The 24,908-nt window shown below is 45.9% G+C and overlaps 1 protein-coding gene across 4 annotated transcripts in view; it reads left to right on the forward strand.

The window, feature by feature from the left end:
- Positions 1-153: 153 nt before the first annotated feature.
- GRID2IP (Grid2 interacting protein) overlaps positions 154-24,908 on the forward strand; it is a 106,711-nt gene continuing 81,956 nt past the window's right edge. The window contains exons 1-4 of one of the 4 annotated variants that reach the window (XM_025190016.2): positions 154-1,254; positions 3,736-3,837; positions 14,743-15,335; positions 22,172-22,326. In XM_025190016.2, coding sequence (XP_025045801.2) covers positions 14,751-15,335; positions 22,172-22,326 — 740 coding nt within the window. In that variant the 5' untranslated portion in view covers positions 154-1,254; positions 3,736-3,837; positions 14,743-14,750. Of the gene's footprint in view, positions 1,255-2,931; positions 3,838-12,604; positions 13,198-14,742; positions 15,336-22,171; positions 22,327-24,908 lie in introns of those variants that run through there. The other 3 variants (XM_075899867.1, XM_075899868.1, XM_025190018.2) reach the window with 3 other exon arrangements.

Raw genomic sequence — 24,908 nt, forward strand, 5'->3', positions numbered from 1 at the left:
GCCAGCCCAACCGGAAGTGCGTGCGGGGCGGCCTCTCGAGAGTGAGTCCCAGCGGCGGCGTTGCCATGGCAGCGGCCAGCAAGCTGTGGGGTGCTCGCAGCCCCGCCCCGCCCCTCGCTGGCCTGACGGAGCATGGGGCGCTGCCCGCTGTGTGATGTCACACCCCCCCTCCCGCCACTCGCTGCATGACGTCACATCTTGCTGTGTTACCGCCAGGCTGTTGCCACCGCTGCGTGAGGAGGCCACAGCCCACGGCATCGACAGGCCCCCCCGCCCCCGGCAGACGGGAGGCCTCGGACTCTGCCAAGTGCTGCCCCACGATGGGAAGGACAAGGGCGCGGGTGCGGGTGGCGCAGCCTCACCCCTTGGCTGGAAGTAGCAATAAACCCAAATCCACGGTGTCTGCCTTCAGCACCCCTGCCACGAAAATGGTTTCCGCCCCCCTGGGCACAGGGGTGAGCCGTCACGCAGGGATGCTGCAGCTACACATACAGGCTGACTTCACTTGCGGCTGGCCCACACATTTGAATGGAGAAATTGGACAGAGACTGCATCCAGCGGGCAGAGTGGTAGCCAGGAGTACATGTGTAAAGAAGTGAGAAATGTAGCCGTGTTAGTCTGGTGTAGCTGAAACAAAATACAGGACAATGTAGCACTTTAAAGACTAACAAGATGGTTTATTAGGGGATGAGCTTTCGTGGGCCAGACCCACTTCCTCAGATCAAATAGTGGAAGAAAATTGTCACAACCATATATACCAAAGGATACAATTAAAAAGAAGAGTTTCCTGAAAGAAGAATGAGGGTTTTTTGTCTTGGGAGGAGGCGAGACTAATCACGAGACAGGGTTATGAGATGCTGTAAAGATTACGGCTGACTATTGACATTGGATAAGCCTCTAGCACTGGGACTCTTGTAATAACCCGCTTTCAGATGTCTCAAGCTGATTTTTGAGCCAGGACACCCTGACCCCTGGTGAACTGCTTAACACTGACTCCATTTGTGTGATTTCTTTTTATGGAACATAATAGCTGCTGAGAGGTTAAACCAAGACAAGCCCAGAAAATGACTGGTGCTGCCCTTATATAGTTGATGTAGGCAGTGCTGAGATTGCAGCTCCCACCTGTGTTTTCAGCCTTTGAACTAAGAATCTGAGATAATTAAATTTTATTTCTAGGACTTGAAAGTCATTGGTCCCCCTGGAGAAAAAGCAGAATCCAGGCTAGTGCAGAACATTTTGCCCATGAAGTTTAATGTAAGAAGGAAGCCCTATTTTTAAGAGGAAAAATGCTTCTCTACCCTGGTCTACACTAGGGCTTTATTTCAAAATAGTCACCCCCGCCCTTAGATCAAATGAATAAGCGGAGCATTGACACTACCAAACCTGTTACTTCGAAATAACGGATTGCTCATTTCAAAATCTATACTCTTGCTTTCCTTGGGGAATAATACTAATTTTGAAATAGTTATTTTGAAATATCAGTAGTGTGGAATTATTTCGAAATAACCACTCCCTAGAGTAATTCAAACTAATTATTCCCCAGTGCTTCCTGGGGCTCTAAGTTGAGGTAGCGCTTCCACATTAATGGAGCCTGCCTCGACTAATTTCAAGGCTTTCCAGTAGTGAGGAAATTTTAGTTTTTTGGAAATAATTTCCTAGTATAGACATGTCCTCTGTATGTGAATAGTCTTTTTGATAGGTCCCAGTTTATTGCTTAGACTATACAAGGATTCAGCTGTATTATACAGAGCTAGCGCTTGGGTGCAGTTCATTGGCACTGGAAATATTTTTGGGGTGGAGGTGCTGAGTTGCACCCCTCCCTCGCTTTAGACCTACTGAGATTGGTTTGCCAACTCTCTCGGACCGGATTCTATTGCTGCAAATGATGTCCAGTGTGTCTAGACCGGGACAGTTGGCAACTCTCACTGCTCCATGCTGTGGCCACAGCTGGGAGCAGTTGCAGACCCCTGGGCTGGTGGTGGGACCGTAGGATTGACAGGGCCTGCAGGCTGTGGAGCCTTTTGCAGGGCCAGCAGGCAGCAGGACCCCAAGGGCCAGTGGAGCCCATGGGGCTGGTGGGTGACAAGTTCCTGAGGCCTGGAAGGGCCAGCAGGACCCTGTGAGGGACATCCGGAGGTGCGGGAAACATGGGTGGAAAACCTGGGTGTGCTGCAGCACTTCCCACTCTCCTGCTTCCTGCAATTATGGTGCACCTCTACAATGAATAGGGACCACTGGGACAGAGAGGTTCATTAATAAGACAAGTCATACCATGGATGCAAAAGGCAGCAATTACAAAACCAAACCACCAGGGAAGTCTCTCCAGATTGAGGCACAAAGTGGCCATCAGTTCAGGGGGAATTGTGATCAGGACTTGAAGATTTGGGGCGATGTTGTTGGGGGTAATAGCAGGGCTATACAATTAGACTTGTTCCCTCTGCGTCCCTGAACAGTAGAAAGTGAATAAAACCAGTAGAAAGGGAGAATAAATCCAAGAAAATCCCCTAAATCCCAAAGCTGTATGTAGGATTCTTATTAATGATCCAGTGCAGCTCATTGTAATAGGAGATGAATACAAAAACATGTTTGGGTCTCAGATTCTCAAAGATTCCCATTCAGTTCTCGTCTGATCATTAGGTACTGCTATGGATCCAGAAAACTAAAGTAACCTGGAAATGCTGAGACTAGGGACGTAAGCAATTAGCCTTTGTATCTATAAGAGGCAGCAGGATGGGGGAGGGGGTAGAAGAGGCGGCCATGAAGCAGCCTCTGCTCGTAGTGGCCTGGGCTGGCCACAGGCAGAGGCTGCTCTGTCTGTGGGGGGTCCCAGCAGGGAGCTGCCCCCCCCCCCCCCCGATGTAGAAGGGGGACTGAATTAGCTATTAGCACTCTAGAGAGAACTTGCTGTCCCTATGGCCAGTTTTCTAAAAACATCCACACAATGTGCAGCAACAGTGAAAAAAGTAAATAAAATGTTAGGAGTCATTAAGAAAGGGATAGCGAATAAAACAGAGAATACCTCTGTGTAAGTTCATTGTGCGCCCACATCTTGAATACTGTGTGCACATGTGATTACCTCATCTCAAAAAAGATAGTATTGGAAAAAGTTCAGAAAAGGGCAACAAAAATGATTAGGGGTTTAGAATGGCTGCCATATGAAGAAAGATTAAAAATACTGGGACTTTTCAGCTTAGGAAAGAGGAGCCTAAAGGGGGATAGGATAGAGGGCTTTATTTCGAAATCACAACTGGTATGGAGAAAGTGAATATAGAAAATTTAGAAGGAGAATATTTACGTGTTCCCATAACAAGAGCTAAGGGTCACCAAATGAAATTAATAGGTAGCAAGTTTAAAACAAACAAAAGGAAGTATTTCTTCATGCAATGCAGTCAACTTGTGGAACTCCTTGCCAGAGGATGTTGTGAAGACCAGGACTTTAACATGGTTCAAAAAAGAGCTAGATAAATTCACTGAGAATAGGTCCATCAATGGTTATTAGCCAGGATGGGCAGGAATGGTGTCCCTCGCCTCTCTTTGTCAGAGGCTGGGAACAGGTGATAGGGGTGGGATCATTGGTGATTCCCTGTTCTGTTCATTCCCTCTAGGACACTTGGCACTGGCCACTATGGGCAGACAGGACACTGAGCTAGATGGACCTTTGGTCTGATCCAGTGTGGCCGTTCTTCTATTCTTAAGAAACATTTTCCTAAGCAAATAACCTTTTGGCTTCTGCAGGATCAGTGAGCTATATCTTCACTGGCTGCACTGTGCCTCTGCAGTCACCAAGTCACCAAAGTGTTGTCTCTGCTGTACACCCATGGAGTTAAACCCCGGCAGGTAAGATACGACCTGGGGGCCAGATTTGGCCCACCATGCCTTTCAATACCATAGGCAAGGAGTAGCCAAAGGGCTCGGAAATGCTGGCTGCTCCATCTTCCTCTCTGCGCTGGGGAGCGTGTGGTGGGTGGAGGAAGTGGGATGCTTAGCACACTGCGAACCCCCCTCCTTCACCCAAACTCTATCTCAGACCCCACACTCTCCAGCACCCCAATCCCCTCCCTGAGCTCCCTTCTGCACTCAACCTCTGTCCAGACTCTGCAGCCCCTCCATAGAAAAGTGTGGCCGTGGACCACTGACCAAAATTTTGGAGTGGCCCCCCATCAAAAATTAGTGCCCACCCCTGAGTTAAATCAAGGATGAATTTAACTCACTGGGTAAGGGGAGCAGGGATCTTCCCATGCAAATATGCCAATGCATTAGAGGTAGCTTCCTAAATTCTCCCCGGGAATTTACATCTGTCTAAGACCAGGTTTAAACTAGTTAAAGCTCTAAGAGCCTGAGAATTTTCTTCGTGTTCCTAACATGGTGACAGTGTTAGTTGAAACCTCTCCTGTGCCTACTTGGGCACACTTTGTACTACTGTTCTGCAGAAAGCTCTTTAGGTAGGCTTGCTAATGAATGGCCTATTAGGTTACAATAGTTGGATTCAATTCACCATAGAAACTCAGGTAGTTGTCACCAGCCTGTAACTGATCCAAAAGCTTTGAAACTGCTGTGATGGTCTTGTCTAGTAATTTTCCTTGTTCCAATCTGCTCCTGGCTAGACCCTGTGAAGAAGAGGTAAGCCTTGCATGGGCTGCTTTCACACTGAGAATAACATGATTTTTCTAGTCAGAGAGAATAGCTTCAGAAAGCCAGAAAGTAAATTTTAGGGCAATGGAAAGCCAATTCCCTGGTAAATTAGTGACAAGAAAATTGCCATAGTCAAACTAGAGGAGACAGAAAATGCAGCCAAAATATTAGTTTTAGGGCATCACTTATCCCAAAGTGTGGAGTAAGGTCAAGTGTAGAATCCTAGAGGCAACAAAGCAGTCCACAGTCACTCTCTTCCTGTAATATCCTGGGAGGAGGACAAAGCTAAGGAACCACAGGGGTACAACCAACCAGCAAGTTTTGTGCATTCATTTAAGTACAAGATGTTCTGGATGTATGGCTTTGTTTGTGATGTTACATGTCTATACAATTTAGGCATGGTCCTCTCTCCCCTGAAGAATTATTAATGGCACCCTTGGTTAGGCAGGGTTTGGGAGTTCTGGTTTAAGTCTAATTTAGGTTGTAAGATTCTTGGAGCAAGGATACTAATTTTATTTGTCTGCAAAGTGCTGTGCGCAGCTATAGAGCTGGCTAAATGAATAGGAATAATTGTAGGAATACCACAGAACCATCAAAGATTGTGCTGGCATGGATGCAGCAGCTGGGTATTATTTTAGGGTGTGCCCTTTCAGAATCTCAGATAAAAATTCACCTGCTAAATACAATAATATTAGGATGAGTCTGAATCTGAAGTACATAAAGAAAATTTTAATCCACAGGTTATGCAGAGCAGTCACGGCATATCAGGCTGTGTCTCATCCAGAAATTGGGATGATGGTCTATAGAAAATAAAGCGAGTCTTTTCTTTTCTAATTCAGAGTTTTAGCCTTTAGCTGGGATATCCCTGACCATTACTAATTCCCATACAAGTTCTGTTTGCAGACCAAAGGATGGAGCTCACTGTCAAGCCTGGCGCTTCAAATTACCCAGTTACATTGAAATTTTATTGGCAAAGGAGACAGAGGTTTTTGACTTGCTAAAACAGAAAATGCATCACAGGCTAATTGATTTTCATACTGAGTGGGTTTAATATCTAAAGGAAATCTCTCCTGGAATTCCTGTTTTTATTTGTGTCACCACCAGAGGGCAATGAATACACCAGCTAGTGCTCCAAATGAAGACTGTTTTAGTTTCAGGTGGTAAAAAAGAATGTTCTGCTAGTTATGGACTTTTAAAGAAAGGGGGTCTTATGAATTAAAGAGGGTTGCCTTTTGCAATCTCGCTGTGATCTAGCCTGCAGGTGTCTGCTCATGACAACGCTATTTGGTTTTGTTTGCATAAGACCTGTCACCAGATGCTATGTTCTTCATAGTCTTAATATGATCATGATACCAGTGAGGGTTTACTAGCTCCTCCCTAATCTATAGCACCATTGCCATGTTAACTAAGCATGTTGCAGATGTCTGACAAACACTGGATTTCTCTGATCACAAGAGGGAGCAATTCTGTGCTAGCAACCTTACCTTTATTTTTGCTCTTGTCTGCTTTTGGTGCTGCTGAAAGTGAGGTGCTAGAAGAGCTAATCTTACTGAGGAGAGATGCTGTGCAAATTCCTGCCCACAACTCTGCCAGTACATCTCAGTCCTGACTTGGACTGCTGCCTGCTACTTCAGCCATTGGGTCCCCCCAGCTCTGCAGTGCACTTCAGTGCTAACCTGCGGCCACCACTACTAATCCAGTCATGAGGCCTCACAACTCTTCTAATTCACCTCAGTCCAGAATCACAGCACTTGTGAACACTGGAGATTTGCTCAAGAGCTCCCAGTGAGTTCTTCCGATGCACATCAATTCTACTCTATAGGACCTTATTTTATTCTAGTTCTGGACTCCCTCGTGTCCATTCAGCTCCGCCAGAATACTGGGCTGCAACATGCTTTGCTATTTCAGCCTTAGGTTTCTCAGAGCAAAGATTGTCAGTCAGTTGGCTGATTTGTGCTAAAATGGAGTACTTTGTGGGGTGAGCAAATGCCAGTCTGGAGCTACGCTCAGACACTGGACCTTCCCATAGCTCAGCATTTCTATCATGACCCAGATCGCTTATCAGCTTCCTTCATTCCCTGATCAAGAAAAATTATATTTGCACCCGGGAATATGACAGCTAGTGCAGGAATCAGCCGCAAACTGGGCAGGATTGTGGATGGGGAGAATAATGAGCACAATAGGGACACTCAGATAGAGACAGCACTTCTAGAGGAGAGCAGGAATGTGCACTGGCCAGTTAGCTGAGTGAGCAGTCAGTCACCAGTCTTTGTTGTTAAATGCTGCCTTGTCATACTCTAGACACCCTTCAGCAGTGAGAATATGTAGTGTAGAAAAAAGAGTGTAGTCAGGAGATAAACACACACAATCCAGGCTCCAGGAGTTAAAGCTGCTGTTTGCTGTTGATTTTCTGTGCCTGGCCAGAGACTGAAGCTGCATTAAAATGGATTAGGGGCACATATGCAGGGTTGTTCTTGCTGTGGCGGTCCCAGGATATTAGAGAGATAAGGTGGGTGAGGGTGTATCTTTCATTGGACTTCTGTTTGTGAGAGAGACCAGCTTCCAAGCTACTCAGAGCTCTTCAGGTCTGGGAAATGTATTCAGCATGTCTCGGGTAAATGCAAGGGGTGCGTATCACAGAAACCGGGAAGGAGCAGAGGCATCAGCACAGAATGAACAGGAACTCCAGTCATTAGCTAGAAATAAGTGAGACATCTCAGACTAGGCAAAAGGACTAGCTCATGGAATGCCAGGAGGAGTTAGTCCTGAGGTGACACATTATGATGTGGCTTATGAAGAGGTGGTATCTTAGTGGGCTGCTGCACAGCTGTATCTTTTACTGGCCACAAGATAATGAGAATTTCAGTTCAGACCTGTACACAACTGGTGAAACATAGCAGATGTGTGGGTATCTTAGGGTACGTCTTGACTGGTTTTTTTCCGGGGTATCCTGGAAAAACCCCACTGTGACCAGGGAACGTGTTTGCTCTTCCACTTTTTTTTGCAGAAGAGCAAACGCGCTCTTTCAGGGAGCCCTGTATACCTCATTCTACGAGGACTAAAGGCTCCTCCAAAAGAAGAGGCTTTTCCGCCATTTGGCCCCATCTAGACAGGGCCAAATGGTGGAAAAGCCTCTTCCGGAAAAGCAATCGGAAAAAGCTACAGTTTAGACCTAGCCTTACACTTTCCTCTGAGACACCTGGTGGAGACAGGATAGCGGACTAATTGGACCTCAGTCTGATCCAGTCTGGCAATCCCTGTGTTTGCTAAATTATGCATGGAATTTTTCATTATTTCACTCTGAGCAATTTTATGCCTGTGTGTAGACAGCTCTGCTAAGAAATAGGTTGTTTTGTGGTATGATAACAGGGCCTATTTTTGCACCTGCAAATACATCCAGAAAAGAACTTTTTTTGGAAAAACATATCTTTTTGAATGCATGCTAAATGAAAAAAGACCCCCTGCTATTCTGAAAAGCTTCTCTTTTGTTATGAATATGTTGTACACTTTATTGAAGTCAGTCACACATCTGAAAAGATCAAACATTATCCTTTTTGATTAAGAATGAAGAAATGCTTACTGGCCCAATGGGGCAAATTTTCAGGAAAGCCTCAAACCATCCCCTAAAAATAGTGGTGCAGGTTTTTTTATTCTTAGGTATTTGCACACACAATTTTGCATGCCCAATATTTGGAGGAGCAAAAAAATCAGGCATTTCTGTTCAAGATATATTTGTGTATTCAAAGTGAGTAGTCAGACATCTATCTACTTGACTTAGATACACAAGTATAACTTGCACATAGACAGCATTTTGCACATGCAAACTATTCCACATGAAAAATTGTGCATGTATAAACGTGGGCCTGTAATGTGTGTGCAGTCTGTATCTGTGCTGCTAAATGAGGCGGGGATGACAGGGTTTGCTGGGAATTCTCTGCGGCTTGGTCTACACTAGGACCTTAGTCTGAAATAATCCCCTCAAGTTTGAATTGGTAAATGATGTGTCCACTCTACCAAGCCTGATATTCCAGAATAAGCGACCGCGGAATTCAAACTTTGTAATCTTGCTTTTTATGAGGAATAATGCTATTCCCAAACCTGTAAATCTCAAATAACTGTAGTGTGGACACTCTGGTGCTGCTAATTTGAGGACATGGAAGTTCAAATTTGCAAAATTGGGTGCTCAGAAATCGAATTTAGTAAATTTGAAATAATCTCCTAGTGTAGACATGGCCTGAGAGAACCTGAATTTTCTGGATCTCTAGTCCCATTTCCAGATTTGAGAGGTTCAGATATTTTTCACATAAACATCTCTTTGGGCTGCTTTTCTTATTCAGATTTCCAGTGTCAGTGCTTCACACCTCATCACTATTTCTGTTTCCCTTTGATATTGCATTTGTGTAGAGGGGGGCAAAAGTGATAGTAAAAGCACCGACATATTTATCTTGGGCCAGATTTGTCTCTGGTGCGACTCTGCTGAGGTCCACAATGTTATACCAGGGAAGAGTTTGGCTCCTCGTGCATATGCTGGTTAGACAGACTTGTATAGGTAATGACTGCTGTGGAATCAAGAAAGAGAAGGCAAGAGGAGACAGATGCTTATGAATGTTACAGCAGCGACACATTTATAGCAGTTAACAGATACAATTAGAGATGGAAAAGATCTGCAGAGTATCACAGTCATACCAGAGCAAGGCAGGATTGTTGCCCATGGTGTCCTCTCCAAGGATTTATCCTGTTAAATTTCAAGTTTCCCTAGGAAAGGGGTTCCCACTAGTTCTCTTGATAGACCATTCCATGTCCTTCTGAATGTCACCAATTGGGCAATTTCTGCTGATATTCAGCCCATGTTGGCATATAAAATAGCAGATAGTAATGTTCTGTGGTTCCTAATGAAGTGTAATATCCCTCCCCCCGATTTCTTCCCCAGATCCCAGCTCCTGCCGGTGCCACAGCAGGAGGCATAATACCTTAAAACCTTTTAGCTTGCTAAGCCCAGGGATCCTGAAATGCTGAGGAAGCACAGGAGGAAATCAGAAGAGAGCAGTTTAATATTCAGTCCAGGTTATCACACATTTCCCTGCCTTTCTGCTCTCTCAGCTGTTCCCAGCCCTGAGAATGGCCACTGGTTTCTTTGCATGGGGGCTGAGTCCGAGTAGCAAGTAGGAAACACAGTTCTGATTACACTGTTTAGCCTAGATCTTGGCTTTCATTTGTGTGGCTTGTCTGTGTTCCAGATATGTACTGGTGCATTCCTACCTAGCACAATATCCCTGATTTTCTCCTCAACACAGCTGGTTGCAGGGCCAGGCTTGGACAGAGCTTCTGGTCATTCTCTAGCACTGTATTTCTGCTGCTATCTGTTTTGATTTGCTCATGTGGGTCATGTATTTCTGTGCTCTGACTTTAATCCATTTTAACTCCTTTCACATTCTAATTCCACTTATAGGTCTTCAGTCTCAGGTCAGCTATTACTGTCTCAGTGAGACAGCTATTACTAACACTGCCGTCAGTTTGCAGTTCTCTTTGGGGTGACAGATTAAAGAGGGGAGGAAAAAATACGCAGGCAGCTAACATACAGCATCTCAAGGGGGACTTCCTCTGTTCTAAGGAGACTGGAACGTTGTTGTAGTGGTAGTCTGTTGGAGGTGAGTGAGGAAAAATGAAACCCTGCTAGAATACATCTCTCTTTATATTGCTGATCTCAACAATTTTACCACAAAGGTGCCTTACATGAGTGTTTTGCCTGCTTAGTCACTATTGTGGGACTGAAGAAAAAAAAGTGTGTAGGCTATTCTTCCCCAGTGAAGTGCACTTTGAATGCTGGACTTTGGATATAGCAGCTGATCAGACCAGGCTACTTGAAGAAGTAAATGAATTTGTGTGGATCAATGGTATTTGCTTCTGAAGGAAACGGATGAGAATGAAGAGAGTCCTGAAATCTCAGGGGTACATACGTGCCCTTTGTGAAAACCTGGTTGGCCTGCCTCCGAGGGCCACAGATTTCTGTAAGTCTTTTCTCATATCAGAGTTTCATATAATTAGAACTAGAAAAGACGTACTGTAGATGGTCACTTGGTCCATCCCCATTTAGCCAAGGCAGCGTTGTTCCCTTATACAGTCACATTATTTTGTCTAGTTTCATTTCACATGTCCAGCCTAAAGGACAACTGTCTCCCTGCTTATATGGCTGTTGTCCGGGGTCTCCAGACTTTCTTTCGGGAGCTCACTTTATAGCCTAATAGACATTCTGATATGCAGTTTAAATTTTCTTTTGCTTAATTTCACACAATTGATCCCAGGCTTATTCTACTCTGAACACTTTCCTTTCTCTCCTCTCCTGAACATTTTCACCTGTCCAACACTCACAAACAGTTGTTATGTCTCTCTTTTAGTTATTCTTGTTGTTTACTTCTTTTAATATTCCTTTGTAAGCCAAGTAGCTATTTGCAGCAGCAGATCCAGACAGTGATTATTAATAAGGTTTCTATAGTAATGGATCTCACTCTCTCTCCCCCCAAACTGTCCTTTCCCCCTGTGCACAAGCTGTTCCATGTCATCCCTGCCAAGAGAAGGAGGTTAGCGATTTTTGTCTTTCACTTACTTGGACTTTAATAGGATATTAAAAATCTTTTAATCTCTTGCTCATTTCCAAATGATAGAATACAAGGAAGGCTCCTCAGGACGTAGGTGAGAAGAGAAAATATAATTTTGTCACTAAAATTGGAATTAGACCAGTCAAGCTAGCCCAATGGTCACTGGATAAAGAACAGCTGAAACGATGATGCCACGGTTTCTCTCACATGTATACTTCTACTGGGGATGAATGCTTCTTAGTGAAGGGGCTGGCAAAGATAAAGGGTGACTCAAAATAGTAGGGAAAAATAAGAAAGAGAAAATTTTTCCGACATACAGAGAGGCACCCCATTCCCTTAGTTTCCAGTAGGACAGGGCTAATCTACTTTGGAAGCCCCCGGGCCACAATGATACTCACATACCAAGGGCTACAACTTAAGTGTGGTTGCATATACATGCAAATATATGTAAATAGCTTCTTTCACACTGATAGGCATGAATACAAAGATTAAGGCAAGGCTGCACAACACGCAGGCCTCATTTAAGTCAGTTCTGCTGATATTAATACAATGCACTATTTACCCGATTCCCACCCAGATGACAGTACTTTTAATGAGCAATGACAGTCCATGAACCTAGCTACTAAAACACATATCAACAGAAGACCATTATATTGACTACTTTTTTGTTTTGGCTCCCACCTGCGGGCCACGTGTTGAGCACAACTGCACTGCGGGCTGCACGCAAACAGGCTGTGGGCCACATGTTGAGTAGCCCTGCAGTAGGAACTGGACACTGAGTACACAAATGGGCATAGAAATTCTCGGTGGTTCTCTGGTGACCACCCCTTAGTAGAATCAATATTCAGATAACACTCAGGTATCTGGAATACTCCCCTCTCACCAGCTATCAAGATTGATAGATGCTGGAGTCTGATTTTCTTTTTATTAGCAGTTGTTATTGGAGCTTATTTGGAACTGGGCCAAAGGCACTGGTTTAAAAACCACTTGGGGTTTGTTACTTTGCTTTTTTGTAATCTGTCGAGAGGCTTTTGGAGTTGAACAGTGCAAAACCAAAAATGCACAATGATAATTGATTAATGATTCATGATGATAATTGATTAATGATCATTATTACTAACAAGTATCCATAAATAATATGTAGTGCAGTTGTAGCAGTAATGGTCCCAGGATATTAGAGAAACAAAGTGGGTGAGGTAATATTTTGTATTGGACCAGTTTCTGTTGTCTCTTTCACCAACAGAAGTTAATCCAATGCAATATGTTCTGTCACCCACCTTGTCTCTCTAATCCTCCATAAAGTATTTTATCCAGTCATTTCAGGCAATTTTTATTTCCTTTGCAATATTTTGATTGCAAGGGCCCTGTCTCTACTAGCCTCTCAGATATGCTGAATGCATATTAAATAATGTGTAATAAATAAATCAGAGAGTAAACAACATCTTCATAGAAAGGTTGGATCCAAGAAGAGGGGGTGAATCTGCATGATGAAAATTATTTAGTGAGTATCAAAGGACAGTTAATGGGTGTGCCTACAAATAGGAGTTTTGCCATTTGTCACCCTCATGCCTGCATCTTTAGCATGAGCTACCAGGCCACCATTGATTTCAATGGATGCAGAATCAAATCCGTTGTTCTTACTCATGAATCAGGCCTTTCAAACATCATCTTCTTCAATTCTGGGTTTACCCTTCTTTGTACTGAAAGTGGATCAGTGCCACTTAAAGGATGTTGCAACTTACATGGTCTTGGCCAGACCAGGATGAGTGCAGTGTCATCTCTCCTATGTGAAGCCTATAAATGCTCATCCCAGCTGGTTCTAGAGGATATGGCAAATTCTAAAACAGATACTTTTACAGTCATCACGTAATCTACATGGGGTGCCTGTCTGTGTGTCCGTCCATCTGTCTGAGAGTCTGCTTCTTCAAGAACTCCTTCTAAACGGCAAGAGCTAGGATCATCAAATGTGGTAGGTAGCTTCCTCTTATCCTAACTTAAAGCAAGGTCAGGATTGGTTGTGCCAGGACAATGGGATATACGTGGAATGCGATTGTTTCTCATCAAACAGAAAGTGAAGGCTGTGATAACAGGCACAGTTATACTCATGGACCACGGGGGGGCAGGAAGCACAGGGGACAGTTATACCCCAGAATGACTACAGAAGGGCAGCAAGTGCCCCAGCCTCAGGGAACAGCCACTGGCAGGCAGCATAGCCCCTGCCACCCCAGCCTGCGCAGGGGAGCAGCCGCCGGCCATCCTGACTCCCTGTCCTGAGCCCCCCACCCTTTCCTGTGAGTCCTCCACTCCCCCCAAGCCCATACCCTGACTCCTGCATCCTCATCCCCTGCCCTGAGCTTCCTACCCCCTACTCTGACTCCTGCACCCCCACACCTTCAGCCTCCTGCCCTGAGCCCTCCACATCTCCAAGCTCCTTCCTGACTCCTGCACACCCACATCCCCAGCCCCCTGCCTTGAAGGACCCAAGCAAGGCCGGTAAGTCTTCTAGTGTAAAACATTTGTTATAGTAACCTCTTTTCAATCCTTTTTGTCCTGGCTTTTAGTGTGACTTTAGCAGCAATGATAGTTTCACTCACAGGTAAATGACAGTTAATTTGCTTCCATAGGAAACGGGCTGGGTGGCTGACATTTAACGGACAGGCTGGACAAGGGAGATGCTAGCTCATACTAGGGATGTTAAATTGCGAGTAACTGACTAATCGAATAGTTGATGCATTTTGCCTTTGAAGTAAGGCTGTTGCTACACTTCAAAGGCAAAAGTGTTGCGTGGAGCCCGGGGTCAGCGGGTGGGGGAGGGGACGGGGGATTCCCTCGCTGACCCTGGGCTCCATGGGCGCTGCTGCTTTGAAATGCCATGGGGAGCCCAGCGTCAGGCTCCTCGTGGCATTTCAAAGTGGCAGCATTGCACAGATCCCAGGGTCAGCAGCAAAGTCCCCAGCTGACTCCGGGCTCCACACAGCGCTGCCACTTTGAAATGCCACATGCAGCCTAGGGACACCCCAGCTGGCCCCGGGCTGCACGCAGCGTTTCTAAGCGGCAGTGCTGCATATGGTGCTGCCACTTTGCAGTACCCCCTCCGCTTCCTCTCCCTTGCTGCCTCTTTCTGATAGATGCAGCAAGGGGGGAAGCAACTAGTCGACTAGCCTGTCGACTATCCGATGAGCATTTGCTTATCAGATAGTCGACTAGTCCTTCACATCCCTAGCTCACACTATGTTAAGGATCAGGTCTGTCTAATCAGTTAAACTTGCTCCCTGGTTCTGATTAAGTTAGTGCCCCAACAACATTAGAGGAGAAGGAGAAGGAGCAGTTTGTAATGAGGGATAAAAAAGATCTTCGCTCCTTATCATGGGCATCTCCTTTCCAAAGGGATGAGAACTCAGAGCAGACTAGAATTCCCACCAGATAGCATCCTACATAGATAACATCGGCTGGAGCTAGCGTGCTAACTATATAGGAAACAATTTCACAACTTTTTTCTTCCCTCCCTTTCCAGTTACAACCATGCCAGCCACCAATCAGGGGTGGCCTGAAGAGTTTGGGTTTAAGATAAGTGGGGATGGTCCTTGCTACATCCTTGCAGTAGAAGAAGGCAGCAGTGCTCATGTGGCTGGTCTGCAGCCAGGAGACCAGATCCTGGAGATAGAAGGCCAGCATGTTTCCTCCCTGAACTGTGAGACGCTCATCCACCTGGCCAGGCAGTGTGAGAATGTGCCTCCCAGCATTGGGGTGGTCTCACGCATCCAGCAGATGGATATCCACCCTGGCCCCGATGGAAAGTTTGGCTTCAGTCTGATGTGTAACAGCGGCAGCCCCCTGCAAGTGGAGAGTGTAGCCCCAGATTCGCCTGCTTTGGGGTATGGAATCAAACCAGGAGACTATGTGCTGGAAGTCAACGGGATCCCAGTGAAGCTTAATGAAGCAGCAGCTGCCTTGATCAAATCCTGCCAAGGCAAGGCCCTGAGACTGGGGCTGCTGCGGTTTGGGCGGGTGCAGCGACGGACCAGCAGCGGCGTACGGGGATGCATGCAGGGCACCGATGCCATTCACCAAGAGAGGAAACAGAAGGCGCAGGAATTCAACAAGAAGGTAACGCCAAAGGTGCCAGGTCTGGGAGTCAGGGGACTTGGGACCCAGTTTGGTTCTGCTTTAAAACTATGTCAATCAGCGTGACCCTAACGGAAGTCAGTAGAGTTACAGTGGGATAAAAGCTGGGGGAATGAGAGTGGTATCAGGACTCCTGAATTCTGTTTCCAGCTCTGCCATTGGCTGACTGGATGATGGCCACAGGCAAGTCACTTCCCCTTTCTGTGGCTTAGTTTCCCATTATTTTTCCAGCTGAGGGTTGTGAGAATTTACTATATATTTGACAGCGTTTGTCTGTCTGTTTGTTCAAGAACTCCTAAGCGGTAAGGGCGAAGGCCACCACATTTGGCAGGCAGCTTGCTCTTACTATAACTTAAAGCAAGGTCAGGGTTGGGTTGTGCCAGGAAAATGGGATGTGCCTGGATTGGGATTGCTTCTCAGAAAATCATACAGAAAAAAGAATCACCAGGCAAGTGAAAGGGGCTGGCTGGGGGGTACTGTCCTCCCATCTGGAACTGCCCCCCCTGAGTCTCCCACCCCCACAGGCACCCTTTAGGAAGGGTGGAGGGGGAGCTGAAGCTCCTCTCCATATTTGTATGGGGACATTGCTGACTGTTCCCCTTCATCAGGTAGCGAGGGAAAGTGCACCCGTTTGCTACACTCCTCACTCTGGCTGGGGAGTGTAAGGGGCAGATGAACCTGGACCTGCCACAGCTGGGGGATATGCACTCTTTCCCTTGTTTTGTCCACTGCAGCTGAAGTGATGGAGAGGCGCTTTTCACCTGGCCCCAAGCTGCTGCGGTGAGAGAGGTCTGGAGTAGTCTTCTCTCCCCAAAGTAGCCAATATACTGAACCCCTCATCCCCTGCCCCACCCCAGAGCAATGATTTAAATGAAGCATGGACATTTTCATTTTATTTTCCAAAAAACAAAAATTAATTGAGTTAAGGATCCGAGCAACGCTGGGTAAGTCTTCTAATGAATTAATGTTTGCGAAGGGCTTTGAGACCTTTGGATGGAAGGTGGAAAAGAAGAGCCAAGTCTTATTAATTTTTCATCATTAAAGCATAACTGTTTTCAAGCAATAATCTGTAAGGCCAGATACCCTTCTCTTGAGTATCTAAATATTCATTCAGAGTTTTATCATATCAACCTTTTAAAAAATGTAGCTCTTACTTTGCAGCAAAGGAAAAAAAAATCAAAGTAATTACAGCGTCATTGTGTTCCTGATGGTTACACAGTGGGTAATTTGCCAAACTCATCACCTCTTGCTAATTATAAATTTGATCATGGTTGTTTCTTTAATCTTCTGACTTTCCATTTCAAAGTAACCTTTCAAAATGTGGTTATGAAATCACCAGGTTGTGCTTGTTGATCCCCAAGCTGATAAAAATCAAGACATTAGTGAAGAAATGTGTCATTATCAGCAGAATCTCTCTCTGCAGTCAAGCTTTAAATTAAGGGTTCACAAATATGCATTTAATGTATGATTCCAAAGGCATTCCCACCACATGTTAGACAGATACCCCCTGATTATTGGGCATTAACAAATGGATGAAGATGTTGGTCTGTTTTATGCTGTCTTGTACAGTTGGATTACAGCACAGTAAATATTTCTTAGAGGATTGTCATTTAGATTCAGGAAGCAAGCACACTAATGATGTTGGAAAGGGCTCTTCCTCATGCATCCTGTACCTCTAAGGCCAGCGGGACCATTCATGGAAATGGAGGTTAAGGATGTGAATGGATAACCAGGTGATGCTTACTGGGTACCAGTTAACTGGTACATGGGAGCATCTTGGAAGCACCCTCCTACCCATGATTTGCCATGAGCGGAGAGCTGCTTCAGCCCCACAGGGGTCTGGAACAGGAGCTGGCTGCCCCATACACGGGGAAAGGGGGCAGGAGCAGAAGCCAGCAGCCCCAAGCATAGGGGGACAGCAATGGCAGCTGGCAGCTTCAAGAGCGGGGGTGGGGTCTTGGCAGTGGCAGCCCCATATGTAGGGGGCCAGCAGCCCCAAGCGAGGCAGAGGGTGGCAGCCAGCAGCCCCAAGCACAGGGATAGGGGGACCTGGAGCAGGATTCTGCTTAATCAGTTAACTAAATAAAGCTTAACTGATTAACTGGGATTTTACATCCCTAGTGAAGATGTGGTTGCTGTGTCTCTAATCAGTCTGCACTGCTTGCAAGCAGTAACCCCCTCCACACACTTTGTTTCTGTACCAGCTCAGCCAGCTGCTCCCCAGAGTGCTTGAGTGGAAATGAGTGTGCAGAGCTTTATGGGCTGTTGTTTCAGGAATGAGAATGTAATGGCTCAGATGTTTCAGTAGCCTAATTTGCAACAAGCTGCAGAAAATAATAAAAGCCATCCTTTACCAGTAAATGCTGCTTCAGTTAGAGCTGCTGGTGCCAGAGGTGGGTGGAATAAGCCAGGAGAATGCTTGGGACGCTTATCTGCATATTACCTCAAATGCATTAGTAGCTCACCTCTGCTTCACAGTATCATTGGGGTCCACATTTTGGTCACAGGCTAAAAGGTTTAAGGGAGCTGCGGGTAGCACTGAGTTCCTGCTGTGTGTTCAGGAAGCTTTTCCTACACTGAGCTCTAGATCATTATCTTATTTGTTTCCCTAGACCAGAGGTGGGCAATCATTTTTAAAAGGGGCCACTTCACAAATTTCTGAAGTTGTTCTGGACTGCCCTGGAAGGGGCGTGGCCTCGGGTGGAAAGGGCGGGGCCAGACAACTTCTCATGCTTCCTTGCCCACAGTCCCTGATTGGCCTGGTGGTGGGGAGTGGGTGAAGTCTTTCCCCACACACCCTCCACCGCCTAGAGAGAATCGCCAGCTGTTTTAAAACAGCCAGTGGATCCCGCGAGGTGCTGCAGCGGGAGGAGACCTCGCATGCTCCTCCTGCCCCCAGGCCAATCAGGCCTCTCCCCACCTGCCCCCAGGGTTGCCAGGTGTCCGGTTTTGAACTGGACAGTCCAGTATTTGAGCTTTCTGTTCAGGAAACAAATTGAGAAGATATCAATGTCTGGTATTTTCTAACTAAGATGTACTGTAGCTTGTGATGTGATGTCATGTCAAGTGTGTCCGGTATTTTTGTTGAAACCATCTGGCAACCCTACCTACCCCTGTCTTACCAGGGGGGTGCGGTGACTAGAGAGAACCACCGGTTGTTCTAAAACAGCCAATGGTTCCTTCTGATGCCGCATGCCACTGGCTGGGAGCGGGGAGACTTGGCGCGCTCCCTGTCCCCGGGTCTTGATTGGCCTGGGGATGGAGGAGTGGCAGGGCGGCTGCAGGGTGGGCTGGAGGTGGCCCATGGAGCCCCCTTTCCCCACCCTGCCCTAAACTGACAGCACTTGTGGAGGGGGCTGGGTGATTCAAGTGGCAGCATTGGTGTCATTGTCATGGCTGGCCATGCTGTGAGCATGAACCCAAGCCCTCACTGAATTATCCCTGACCTGGGGGCTCGAATCTGCATGTAAACATTCCCAGTGACTGAATCACTGATCCAGGATCTGTTCCTTGTGTGGTACTGAATTGCATGTTCCAGTCTGGCCCACTCGGGAGTGGACAGGAGAATTGACTTAGGGATGTGGATCTAGTTTCCTCGCATGTTGTTCTTTGTTTTTTGACGCTTCCATTGTACTGGGCAGCTCCCTGAGCTCTGTGGCATGGAGGCGGGATGGGGTTTTGTCAAGACATAGTAATGAGACGTAGGCTTTCAGTTCTGGGTCACCCTCTGCTGTTGTTATTCACTCAGCTCTCAGACGCGTGACAGGCACTGCACAGACAATTGTAACAACAAAAAAACCCACAGATCCTGCCCTGAAAAAATTACCATGTAAATTGAGGTCAAGAGGTTGGTGGCTGTTGAGCAGTGAATGAAGTGGCTGTTCCCAGTCCCCTTCCCAATGGTGGGTGACCACATTACTGTTTGCACCATTAAGCCCCATTGTTGGCAGTCTCAGCAGAGGTCAAGGGCTGAACGGAGCATGGAGATGAACATCTCTCTGATCTTTAGTTGTAGGTGTGGGTTAGAAGTCACTGGTGGGGTGTTCTATAGGTACCTTTGGCTGTCCAATGATGATAATCCTTTGGCTGCCTGCTTGCCTCTGTGTATGTTGTACTGGCCCCACACAGAGGACCCCCAAACACCACAAAATTGGATAAAAATCAAAGGCACATGGCCATATTTATTGTAAACGAAGCACAGTCACAGCTTCCCCAGATCTGGTGTCTACAGTTAGACTGAGAATGTGTGCCCTGACAATGGACTCGACACAGTCAGAAGCCTGGCATGTCCCTTTGTGGGGAGGAGAGGACAGGGGAAATTAGCCAGAGGATGTGGTGTAGGAGATGTACCCATCCCAGGTTTCTTCTAAGCAGGGGAATCTGTAACAGGCTGCATTGCTGGATTTGTTGCTGTAGCTGGTAGAGGGCACCCAGGATTCTGACACAGAATTTTCATTACGTGACCAGGTTTTGTAATTTCTTTTTGAGCCAAATCCTGATGTCCTGACTCAGGAAAAACTTTCACCCCAGGATCTGGCCCACAGAAAACACCAGGTTTATTGTAACACTGCTCTGGTACTGGCGAGGAAGGAGCATGTGAGTCTGTATCCTGTGTAACTGCTGCCTTTACTGCTCCAGATTTAACAACCTTGAAATGTCTGCTGCTTCTTGGGAATTTCAGTAGTGGTCATGTGAAGGCTTTTTCAAATTGGCAAGTACCTTGTGGTTTGTGATATAGGTTAGAGACACCTGTGAGAAGTGACTTCGGAGAACTTCAAAGTGGAACAAGGACCAGGAGGCAACAACTTCTTTTCCTTTTCTTATATAAAGGTCTCTGTCTCCAGCACGTGGCACTTCTCAGATGGGTTTTATTTCTGCTCCTTTTAGGTAGCTTTGTGGAGTGGAGAAAGCCTGATCTAAGGAAAGGTGCACTCCCTTTTTATGCAGGACAAAGAGTGAATAAGTTCTTTGGCTGCTAAGTCCAACTGATGTGTGTAATGTCTGCAGCATTTGGGGGTCACTACTTGGACCACAAACCCCTCCATCAATGGAAAAGCAACACAAGAGGAATAGGAGGAGGGGGCTCTTAGACAGTTTTCTACTTGCTTGGCATTTGTTGTATCTGGAGAACACTTGCCTACCATGCAGACTCTCTGAAGCAGCGATGGGCAACCTAGGCTAGTGAAGGCCACATGAGTGGTCCTCCTTCATCTCACTGAGCCACAAGATTGTCATAACCAAGACTTTTGTCCTGGGATAGGGTAGTTTTGCTAACTGCACTCGTATACCCAGAATTTGTGGGGTGTGGTGATTGCACTGTAGCAGTGCTTAGATGGGATGCACGTGGTTTTCACAGTCAGTGTTGCGTGTAACCAGCATGTACCTCACTTCACGTACCCTTACTTTACACGTGTGTCGCTTCAGCAATATTGGTAGGAAAAAAAAGATGCGGACAGAAACCAGCAGAATCTGGCAAGCCTGCAGATGGTCTATGGTAAGCAAACCCACCAGTGCTCTGAAGTAATGCATTCCAGGGTGGGCAGAGGGCTCCAAAGCCAGCTAGCACAGCAAGTTCCAGTCTTCCAGGGTAACTGTAGTAACAGAGAGACCAGAGTAAGACCTTGACCTTACCTGCTTGTACCTATTGATGCCTCCTGTTCATTTATATATTAGAGCTGGGATCTTTCAAACCTGTCTGGGGTGTGTCTACACTGCACCGTTATTTCGAGATAACTAGCGTTATTTCGTAGTAACAATGTGAGCATCTACACAGCCATTCTGTTATTTTGAAATAATTCTGAAATAACGGGCAGCTTATTCCAAAACCTGTAAACTTCATTGTACAAGGAATAACGTCTATTCTGAAATAGCTATTTCGAAATAAGGCGTGTGTAGACGTTCCACTGCTGCTATTTTGAAATAGCCCCTCACCAGGGCCATTCTAAGTAATTCCTCCCCGGTGCCTCCTGGGGCTCTAAATCGAGATAGCACATCTACATTAGGGAAGCCTGCCTCGGACTAATTTTGAGGCTTCCCTGCAGTGTAGATGTGCTATTTTGAATTAAGCTATTTCAGAATAACAATTCTGGAACAGCTTATTTCGGAAATAGCTGTGCAGTGTAGACGTACCCAGGGTCATGACCCGCTTGAAGGTTCTGCTATGGGTCAGAGTATGTGTGACTGAGTGATTGAAGGCCAGCTAAGATGCACTGAAGACTAGCATCAAGACTCTTCATTAAGGTAGAGAAAGGGAGTTCATAATCTCAGTCACAAAAGCGTGATATACTAGCAGTGGCACACAAACCAGCGACAGGGAACCAGACTGGGCCCTTCCCACTTTCTGCACCAAGACAAGAGTGCCCCAAAGGTGAATTTCCTATTTTTCTGCAGCATTTCAAGAATTGATAGCAAGAAAATGTCACTCTGTGTAATCAAGCAGTAATTAAAGCTAGAGGGTCGAAACAGAACTGCTCAACTGTGTCATATGCCCTACACTGCAAGTGAAGGTTATCTGCGAACGAAGGTTCTGTGCTTCTGAAGTAGGAACATTTTTAATTCTGCCATTACTGTAAAGTTCTCACTGACCATGGCAAAGATAATGACAGTTGTGAAGTGGGAGGGAGCCCTGAGTTTGTGTCACTAGCATCTAACATGATTATAAAGGGTAGGTTTGTTTGCTTTTTAAGTAAATTGTTTCTTCTCTTTTGGGTTGGTCCAAGTATCACTAATATGTCTGTGTTTCTGGTGGTTTCATTTCTGTTGTGGTTCATGCTAGTTTCTTCCTCTGTAATGGGCCTCTTGTAACCACTCCCACACAGGTTGACGAAATTCTCGGAGATCAACCAGAGGTAAAAGAGAAAGTTTTCACCATTTTGAAGCATTATGCAGCAGAGCGGAAGGTGGAATACTTGGCTTATACCCTTTCCATGATTCTCACCAAAGAATCCCATCAACTTCTCATTGACAATATCAGGTACAAAGTTGTCAGTAACCATAACATCATGTGGGTATTTAATACATGGGGCAGCTAAATGGTGAGGTGAAAATGGATGAAGGGAATTTTGGGCCCTAATTACAGAGATAGTTCTGCAACCAGCAGCATCAAGAATCTTTCACTTTCTTGATTTGGGAACTGTAAGACACGCACAGTGACTCAGCTGAAGCGATATTGTTTTGAATCTATCAAAAGAAGCAGACGCCTGACTGAGGCCAGATCAGCTTTACTAACTCACAGCTGAGACTACTAACTCACCATTGCACAAAAACAGATTGCCACAAGCTGACGTTTATACATTGTTCTCCAGGGACCTGATCAGAGGTGAGGTCAGTAGGAAATCTTCTAGCACTTTATGACCGTGTTTGTGGCCCCACTACTGGGTGGAACATTAGACCGACTCCAGCATGTTTGTGTCACTCATGCTAGAGCCCCCTGGAGCTATAACTACAGCTAAGTGGAGTTCAAGTGAGAGGGTTGTAAACTAGAGCAGAAGGGCCTGAATTCTTTCCTGTGTGAAGTTCATAAAGGTCACAGATTAGCCATCAGGACACTCTCTTTTGACCCACTTGCAACAATTTCTGCTTACAGATCTTAGGCTCTTTGTTCGAGTCCCAGCTACAGGATTGTACAGAACACATTTGCATGGCAAGTGCATTCACTAGGTAGGGGAGTCCACTGGTTAGATATGTGTGCCCTAGCACAGGTGTTTCTCAACCTTTTTTTATGAAGTACCCTTTAAAAAAAATTACAAGTACCCCCTTTAAAAAAAAGTACAAGTACCCCCAGTACCTACAGTTTTCAGACACACACAACTTTTTTCTACCATTGCAACACATTTGTTTAAACAACTTAATTGTAGCTGGGCGGGCGATGAAATTTTTGGGTGTAAAAAGTACAAAGATAATAAAGCGCTGTAAAACATAAAACAAAAATTCAGTTTTCTCGAAATTTCAGTTGTGTTGATGTACCCCTCAGACTTCTACCCCTGAGGGTTCTCGTACCACTGGTTGAGAAACACTGCCCTAGCACATGGGTATGTGTCATGCATAACCCTGCTTGCACAGGTGACGTTTGCTGTGGCTAGTGTCAGTTGAGGGATGAAATTTGGAGCATCTGGTATTGGCCACTGTCGGCAGATAGGACACTGGGCTAGATGGACCTTTGGTCTGACTAAGTATGGCCGTTCTTATGTTCTTATGTAAATCTCCCATAGTTGAGTTCACAGAAATATTCTGGTTAGTTGCCTTCCTTGGTGAGTCATTCATCTACCAACAGCCTTTTAATTGGATCCCTTTTTGAACATCATTTGAAATAGAATCTAAATTAGTAACAGAATGTCTGGAGAGTAACCAGGAAGATGATGGAAAATAAAACAACATCCACAATTAGAAAACTAGAGATAAATTAGGGCTCAGTCAGGGTGGTGGTGGATTGACAAGCAGGAGAGGCAGATTTCTGGGTGGGAAGACTGGGGACCGGAGGGTGAATCAGAATGCGAGGGAGCAGCCAAGACTTCATTTCTGCCAGATTGGCCGGCAGATTTTTACCTTATGCCCATCTGCTGCCATTGCGGTGCTGCTTCTGAGCTGCTTCCCATGCCCTGGGATGGGATGTTGCCATTTCTGTGAGGCAAACAGATGCCATGGGCCTGGGAAACACAAATTAGTAGTTAAGTCTATTCAGTTGAGCCCCTTTCCAGTGCACCAAATTCATGACGCTCTTGTAAGGAAAGAGGGAAAGACTCCCTCAGGAGCCGTGGTTATAGAGCAACTCCTATGTGACTATAGAAGTCTAGAATAATAGATTATTAGCAATAGAAAATGGGTCATGTCCCATTCAGGATTCCTCTCTGCAGTCTGCTTCTGTGCTTTGCCCATGTGTCTGGCTGCCTCAGATGCTTCCACATCCCTGAGGAGACTGTTTTGTGGCCTAATGATTCTGGGCTGCATTAACAGGGGTGTTGTGAGCAAGACACGAGAAGTTATTCTTCCACTCTACTCTGTGCTGATTAGCCCTCGGTTGGAGTATTGTGTCCAGTTCTGTGCACCGCATTTCAGGAAAGATGTGGAGAAATTGGAGAGGATCCAGAAAAGAGCAACAAAAATTATTAAAGGTCTAGAGAACATGAGCTATGAGGGAAGACTGAAAGAACAGGGCTTGTTTAGTTTAGACAAGAGAAAACTGGGAGAGGACATGATAGCAGTTTTCAAGTACAGGCAGTCCCCGGGTTACATGGATCCGACTTACATCAGATCCCTACTTACAAACGGGGTGAGGCAACCCCGCACTAGCTGCTTCCCCCCAGCAGACCAGGGAGACGCGAAGCTAGCGCCCCCCCCCCTCCAGCAGACCAGGGAGACGCGGAGCGGCTTCTCTCAGCAGACACCTCAGCTTGAGAATAAAGGACTGAGGGAAGTGAGGTGTGGGAGAAAAAACTGAGCTCTGGAGAAATGTTTGGCTAAAGTTTCCCCTACAATATGTACCAGTTCCGACTTACATACAAATTCAACTTAAGAACAAACCTACAGTCCCTATCTTGTACGTAACCCGGGGACTGC

The sequence above is a fragment of the Pelodiscus sinensis genome, chromosome 16 (assembly GCF_049634645.1).
Source record: "Pelodiscus sinensis isolate JC-2024 chromosome 16, ASM4963464v1, whole genome shotgun sequence".
NCBI classification, from domain to species: domain Eukaryota; kingdom Metazoa; phylum Chordata; order Testudines; family Trionychidae; genus Pelodiscus; species Pelodiscus sinensis.